The sequence below is a fragment of the Bombus impatiens genome, unplaced genomic scaffold (assembly GCF_000188095.3).
Source record: "Bombus impatiens unplaced genomic scaffold, BIMP_2.2 scf_0517, whole genome shotgun sequence".
Taxonomy (NCBI): Eukaryota; Metazoa; Arthropoda; class Insecta; order Hymenoptera; family Apidae; genus Bombus; species Bombus impatiens.
The window spans coordinates 1,403,157-1,411,315 of record NT_176936.1 but is presented as its reverse complement, the minus strand read 5'-3'; the positions used below and the strand labels follow the sequence as shown (position 1 = coordinate 1,411,315).

The 8,159-nt window shown below is 39.4% G+C and overlaps 1 protein-coding gene across 1 annotated transcript in view; it reads left to right on the top strand.

Moving 5' to 3' along the window:
* The window catches only part of LOC100747336 (histone acetyltransferase KAT6A-like), a 23,234-nt gene that overhangs the window by 5,442 nt on the left and 9,633 nt on the right, over positions 1-8,159 (top strand). The window contains 4 exon segments of the mRNA XM_033321858.1: positions 1-564; positions 4,573-5,042; positions 5,724-7,208; positions 7,958-8,159. The exon segment at positions 7,958-8,159 is cut by the window's right edge and continues 3 nt beyond it. Coding sequence (XP_033177749.1) covers positions 19-564; positions 4,573-5,042; positions 5,724-7,208; positions 7,958-8,159 — 2,703 coding nt within the window. The 5' untranslated portion in view covers positions 1-18.

Below are 8,159 nucleotides of genomic sequence, written 5' to 3'. Positions count from 1 at the left end.
GGCCGACGGAGACGAGAAATGGACGAGCCCGAGTCCGCTGACACATGGTCGGCCTGGTTCCTGGACGCGATTCGAAAAATCCGCAGCCAGAAACAGAGGCCGAGTGTCGAGCGGATATGTCATGCTATTCGTCAACACCATAATTATCACGAGGAGGAAATTGCTGAACATCTGGAGGTTGCTGTGAAGCGCGGCGATGTGCTCAAGATCTTTAATAAAGGACAATCCTCGTACAAAGATCCTGGTGGCTTACAATCGAAACCGCTCAAAGTTGGCAAAGCGTCCGATTTGAGCAAGGTACTGGGTAAAGCTGTTAGAGAATTGGGCGAAAGGGAGGGCTCAAGCCTGAAGAATATCGAGAGATATATCAGACAGAGTCACACGGTCGAAGAAGAAGCGGAGGGCGACTTGAGAACAGCTCTTAGACTGTCTGCTAAAAGAGCAGTCGATCGAGGACTTGTGATCCAGGATGGTAGGCTCTTCCGACAACCGGACAGACCACCTTATCTCAAGAAACATGCGGATACTTCTCATATTACGCAGCCGGAGCCCCCTGTAGCTAAGGTGAGTCATTTTTTTCATTGCTCGTTATTAGTGTACGTATGTTTATGTATTTATGGGAAAGCTAAAAGCATAGAAATGTACAGAATACCAAACCTTTCAAATATCCTCGCAGATAAAAAGTGCTGACAGTGCTACAATTATTTTATTGCAATCAAGAAATAGTTGGAAATTACTCAACTTCAAACGTAAAGTATATTTTTTATCTAGTCAAGACGTGATTAAGTAAACACAGACATTTATGAAAATTCATACTTTTATGAACACAGCCAAAAGTGGAAGTTGGACAAATTTGCTTCACTTACTAAATATTAAATAATTTAGATATTTTTGTTTTATGTACTACTTTTATATTTTGTTAAATATTTTATATATTTTATTTGCATATTATGCATTCGGAACATTTTTGTATCTTCACATTTCCCAGAAGTGCATAAATGCGTCCTTAATTTATTAATAAGTGTGAAAATAAAGATTTGGAAGAATTAAGGATATTTCAAACGGAGTAAATAAAGAAGTTTCAAGTTACTTGAATTAATCTGATGGAGGTTTTAGAGTACATAAAGTATTATACGCGTATGCAACATACTGATTTGTACCTACCGCACTTGTAACTGAATTCGTTCAACTTGCGCGCTCTTCCGTACATCCGTTCATTTACGTTATTATCGTATTCTAGTAGAAATATTTTATTACCAGTGTCGAGTTCAAACAATGTTCACCAAAGTTGCTTAGACTTTTCCATCAGTTTGTCTTTGCTTGTGTTCAGAAGTCTGTTCAGAAAGTGTAGTTTCATAGAGCCATGTTAAACGTGGGTATTCGCTTGCTATTCACTTCCATGCAGTGGATAATATAATTCACAACATGCGATCATATGTGAACTGGCAGCCGTAGTGTCAACGTAAACCTATCGTTAGTATTCCTACTATATAGCGAGACATGCGTCATGCATTGTTTTAGTGTAAAAAGTAAAATAAAGCAAATAAAATTATTTCGCGCGAACAATTGAAAAATATGCATTCTCGGTTGAATTATATTTTTGGAATACTATATGCTTTGTAGAATTATATTTTGTTATTTCCCTTTTTAGCTAGGAATAATTTGGAATTACTGTTTTTGTAAATATAAAAGAAGCGATTAATTCTTTCTTTCTCTCCTTGTTCCGATTTGAATATAGTTACCATACGAAGAATTATTACGTTCTCTTCAACACGTGACATATTTGTAGCTAATGCAAAGCGTTTTCTACGATTAAACCAATCCGCACATGTAGGGTTCCTATACGCATCTATGAAACGACGCTTTAATTTAATTTCATGATACATACAATCGTAAAACCGCATAAAGAACAATCTAGAAATCTGTCAATGTACCCGTCATCCATTAATTCGTATTAAACGCTAGATTAGATTTTGTTGATGTAGTTCTCTGTCGGAGTCATCTTCGAGAAATCCAAGTTGAACGAATATTGAATTTGAATTTTCCTGCCACAATTCCTTGGAAAAGTATCAACAAATTCGTAACATATCGCTTCGTTTGTTTCACGATACTTGTTAGTCGATACATAATAAAAATTCAGGTTGAAAGGGTCTTTTTTAAGAAAGAAAATACGCTAAGAGCAGCATTTTCAAGAAAAACGTCATGTATTAGTAATAATATCCTAAATAATAAAGCATGTAGAAGACACAGGAATATAATGAGAAAATATTGGGACGTTTTGTATGACAATACATCAAGAAGAGTATGTTATGCATGATCGCATACGGTTCATGGCTCACTCAGTTCAGGAGTCAACAAGGGAAATATTACGCTCTCGTTACGGTCCCTCGTGTTCGTAGCTGGGGAGTCACGGCGTGTGCCCACGCCTCAAGATGGTTAGTCGCGGCCTCACGCTAGAGGGGAACTTGAACAGAGGGGCGAGACTCAGGACGATATGCTATCGCGGTCAACTTCCGGTGACTCGTTTGTGTATATCGCCTCTCTTATTGATCCTCCATGCACACGTCCCTCTCTTTCTCATTCACCCCTCTCCTTCCCCTTCTCTATTGCATTCATTTCTCCTCCCTGTTCTCCTACCGACCGCGTTTTATGCGTGTCAGGCCGCAGAGAGCACGGAAAGTTATCCAACGATCACGCCGGCGCGATCCTGACAATCCCTTCCTCCCCGTCGGTTGCTCACTGCCCTTTTATTCCTTGTTCTTCCTTCTCGAATTCTCAAGTGGCTCTTGGTTTCGCTGCCAAGTGTCACTATTTAGTTATTCAGTCCAATGCTGTTCACGGTTGGAACCCTTCATACACCTTTAGTCCTCGTGTATTACATGCCATTGCTATGAGAGAAATAAAATTGAGAAAGAAATGACAATATAATATAACTTATTGGTAAATTCAAATATAAAATTTCTTTTATAAAATTCTTCAACTTTACACAGATGATGCTTTTTAGCTTTTATAAACTCGATGTTTATTTATTGATCGATAATGGAACGGTAATACCTAATTAGTTCCTATGAGCTTTTGTACTAGTATTTCATATCGAATTGTTCAGTGAGTTGGCCGGTATGCTCAGTAATTTATGCTCGGAAACAGAACTTCTTAAGACTCCCTAATGTGCTTGATACACAGACACAGGTGCACGCGCGTTTCAGAACAAGAGTAGAAAGGGGAGGATCATTAGTTCTAGATACAGTGGTTCATGAAAGTGTTTGGATACTTATCCAATGAAACTTTTGAAATACAAAAATGTTTGGCTTTCGTACTTTTCAAGTTTCGCGTTACCTGATCTGATAAATGTTTCGATGTCTAGTTGCTTTTAAGATGAATATTTCAGGTCAGTAGGTCGATTTCTTATCTGCATAAAAATTATTTGTTATGCTTTATCTTTTATTATTATTTGAAGTAATCAAATATTTTCGGCCAATAAATTATTTGGAAATTATCTATTTCTCAAACAAAATTTTAGTATTCTTTTGGAAAACAATTTTATTTTAAAATAAATTTATTTGTTATTTTATTGGAAGTAATTATTTGCTTTTTTAATTCATTATTTTCATTACAAATAAAATGTATCCAATGATTTGTTAAAAGTTATATTAATTTTCTTTTCAATTGCAACGAGAACAAGATTCAAACATAAAAAATTCCAGGAATATAGCAGGATTAATTTTGGAAAATTTGTAAATATAAAAGGTATTCGAGAAACATTCGTCGTATATATGTATGTATGTATGGCTATTAATTGTAGTTTTCGTGGGTATAAAAATCTGTCGATGCATCGACGGAGGATATGTCAAGAAGCCAAGAAGTGCAAGCTTTAGCAATGGATCGTTCAATCCCATAACTATTAGTTATAGCTGGTTCTCTGGTCGCGCAACAGGTCGTTGTTTCGAGACGCGGATCCTGATCACGCGTGTCCTGTACGTTGAAAGTATTCTTTGTGTACTGTACTGCTTCGAACCAAACAAAAATGTCAACTAGTTAGAAATGAAAGATACTAAATACAATGAAATGGCAGATTTTAGGTTTCCTTTCTTTTTTGATTGTTAAGAATATACAGGAAATCTTTATAAAATTAATATATTATACTTCTATCGAAATCGAAACATGATTATACATGTACACTTTTTTATTTTTTTATATACTTTTATATACTTTCTTATTTTCATTCTTTTAATTATAATCATTTATACACTGTATATTTAAGTATGAATTACATAAGGGTTGGTTACTTTGGCTTTAATTATTTGATCACGAGTGAATAACTCAGTTATTACTATTTCATTATCATTCGTATATAAAATATTGCTCGTCATAGTATTAAAATATTAAATATATTAAAATGTGTATCTCGATAATTATATCTTTGATTTTCACGAAACTCCGTCAACTTCTCAGCATCTAGCTAAACCTAATAACTTCCATTTATGTTGTATTAAAATCATCCTGTTTATAATATTCCCTTTATAACATAATCGTAAAGTGCGTATATTCATATATTATTTGATTTTGTCACAGCTTCCAGCTCCACTACCAATTTGCAAAGAATGCCTTGGTGCGACAATAGCTGGGAACAACAACAACACAAAACGGAATATTACTGAGAAATTAAGCAGGTGTAGCGTGTGTGGTGCAGCTTTGCATAATTCTTGCGCACCACCAGAACTCTCAATCCTTGTCGATAGGGGTATAACGTGGTCTTGTGACGACTGTTCTCCAACGTGTGCTGGATGTCAATTGGAAAGGGAATCGCAGAATTACCTGGTAAAATGCGCTGGTTGTGTTAAGTGTTATCACCCTGCCTGTTTGGATCCAGCGCTTGATAAAAAGAACAAAACACCATGGAGATGTCGACATTGTCAAACAGCACATACACCAATATCGAAGGATGATAGTAAAAGGAACAAAACACAGGATGCAGCTAGTTCTCTCGAAGGCACGCCGACTAGCGCGAGGAAGAGACCTAGCAAATTACGTGAAAGTAGAAAGTAAGCGAAAATTTGATATAAACCAACTTTAGGATTAATGTTAGTTCTCACTTGTGATAACTTGTCGAGTATGTTTGATATGTGCGATACAATTTTAATAGATAATATACGAAACATCGAAGGAAAATATGAACTAAGCTAGCGGTTCTTAATCTTCTGTTTACCACGAACCTCCATTAAATAATTTTTTCTTATCGCGGATCACCAAGTTTAACTCAAAATCTAAATCAGCAATGTGCCAAGTATGTATAATTAAACCATTCATCAACAATCTTTTTGGAGAGAAATGGTTCATTATAAGTAAATAAATACATATACTAAATATTTTTTATTCAAATAATACGACAATAACTTGCGTGTGTGAGCACTTCTCAGGTTAAGGACCGCTGAAGTAAGCATAACTACATTTCTCTTGAATGTGGGTTTGGGCGCATTATATGCATTATGCATATAATATAGCATTGTGTTAGATAATATGATATAAATATCACACGGAAAAAACATTGTTGCTTTTTTATTTATATATATTAATATGAACTATTGTTTTTCTCAACATCTGCTACTGTATAGGGTTACCTGATATAAGATCAGGGTTTAAAATTAGAATAAAAAGTTAAGACTGAGGGAAAGGGACGACGAGTTATCGATGCGTACGATTTGACCAGATAATATCTGTTTCAGATCGGCAGTATCCAGAAAGAGTTTGGCGATTTCGACTCCAGCGAAGAAAAGCGGCGCAGGAGTGGCACAGGTGGACAGCAGCTCGGACGGTAATGCGGGTGTTGTCTCCCCTCGTCAACCACCTTTGATTTCCTCTCCCTTACCACAACCCCCCACCCCACTCGCAGGCCAGGGTAGGCTACTAGAAGAGAAAAACGATCGGATTTCCAAAGAGAAGCAGAAGTTTTTTAGGCTGAGTGCGTTTAATGCGGACCATAATAAGTTGAAGCGGGTGGGGGGCGGTGAGAAATCGAAATGTTCGCAGGACGTTAGTCCTAGGTTAACTCGGGGTAACGCGAACCAGAAACAACAAACCATGCCCGGTAAAAAGGTAGTACCGCCAATGTCTAGCAGTAGCAGCAGCAGCGGCGCGAGCGATAGCGATTCTTCTGACGATTCCAGTGATTCGACTGATGATGATGACGAAGACGACGCGGAAGAGCAGGGAGCGGAAGGGAATGGGCAGGGGGGAGAAGAAGAAGAGGAGGTAGATGGTAATAGTTCTAGCGCGTGCAGCAATACGTCCACTTCGGATGAGGACGACGACGACGATGACGAAGAGGAGGAGGATGACGACGGCGACGATGGTCACGAAAAACGTCGTGCTGTCGTCGTCGGTAGTGGCGATAGCGGTGGTGGTGGTGGTGTTACCGGTAGCGGTGCCGGTAACTCTACTAAACCAAGAGGTCCGTTCTCTTGTGATCTAAACGAGGACAAACCTTGGGGTTTCGCCGCGGCCGCGGCTAAACTCAATATGGAATCGCCTTTTTTTAGTAACATTACCAATACCTTTGGTGCGTCGTTACCTAAGCTCAATGTAAGCAGTACACCGACATTCGGTTTACATATACAACCAGCCGTTAATACGTTCGACGGGAAGAAGAAACAGAAGAACGATCGAAACGGTGCTGGTATAGCGAGCAGCTTTGCCAATACGGATAACACCAATAAGGTTAAACCTGGTAGTGGTCAATTGAAAGGCCTTTTCGATGGATTGAGTCACTTTTTTTCAGTACCTACCAGCAGCAGAGTAAGATCTAGCGCGTTGACGCCTAATTACGCGCCTGATAGAAGAAAGCGGCCTAACATGGACGACAGTGATAACAAAGCGAGCAAAGCTATGAGAGGGATGCAGAGTAATAAACGTGAAAACGCGTCGTCCGGTCTAGGCAAATCGAAAGAAAAAAAGAAAATGGAGGCAGACAACGATGTAGCAAAAGTACCTCGCCCTGGAATTTTTACACCTTCCGACGAAACGTTATTTAGTTCCCTTAACGAAAAGCTACCAAAAATGACACCGTCAAATTTAGTTAAAACTGCGGTTAATAGTAAAAGGCACGAGCACGAAAGGAGAAAACTGATGAAAGATGATGCGCCGTTAGTAAAGTGTGCAGCGGGCGCGTCGTCACCGTCGTTACCATTGCCGTTATTATCATCGTTATCGTCGTTGTCATCGTCGTCGTCGTCGTCGTCATCGTCATCTTCGTCGTCGTCGTCGTCGTCATCGTCGTCGTCGTCGTCGTCGTCGTCATCGTCGTCGTCGTCTTCGTCGTCGTCTTCTTCTTCTGCTTCTTCTCTTCTCTTGCTCCACGTCTCCTGCTCACTCCGTTCCTTTTATTTCGGTTCCTTATTTTCTCCGCCGCAACTCCCATCATTTCTCAGAGGCTCGTGCGCGCTACGTACCTCCATCTGATCGTAAAAACGCGCTACTTTCGTCCACCTCCGAGGAATAGTATGTATCGTCAAACGTGTATTTACACGTACCGAGGAGACGAGAATCCAGTTGCTTGAAAATGATCAAAAACTTCGATCGTCAGATATCCTCTGCTATAAAGCGTTAGAAAAATAGAGCGGAAAACCTGACTACGATTATGTAACTGAATCGGATAGCTCCGGTTTCTACTTTGTATTAGAAGCTACTCGAAGACAAATAGATCGCCTATTTGATCCGTCGACTTTCGCAAGGAAACGCAAAACCATTACGCTATCCTCACAATTACGCAACTTGCAAGGTCTTTCCCGTTACGGATACGAGTCCTTCGAATGGTAGCTCTGTATCAGCTTCCATCCAATAGAAATTCAACGAGATCAATGTTCCCGTTCAAAGCGTTATTTTTAAGAGTCAACTTTCTAGCGTCTTATAATCAATGTGGATCTTGAAGATTTTCGAAGAAGGCCAAGACAAGGATCACCGTACCCTTATCGTTACCGTTACCGTTGCCATCATCATCATCATCACCGTCTTCGTTACCGGTGTCGCTGTCGTCACCGTCATCGACGTCAATGCCGACATCGACTCTTAGGCCCGATCAGTCCTCGCGAAAGAAAAACATACTCGTGGAAGGGAGCCAAACACGCCACCCTGTGCCCGCTGTTTCGAAGTCCGGCCTGAGTTCT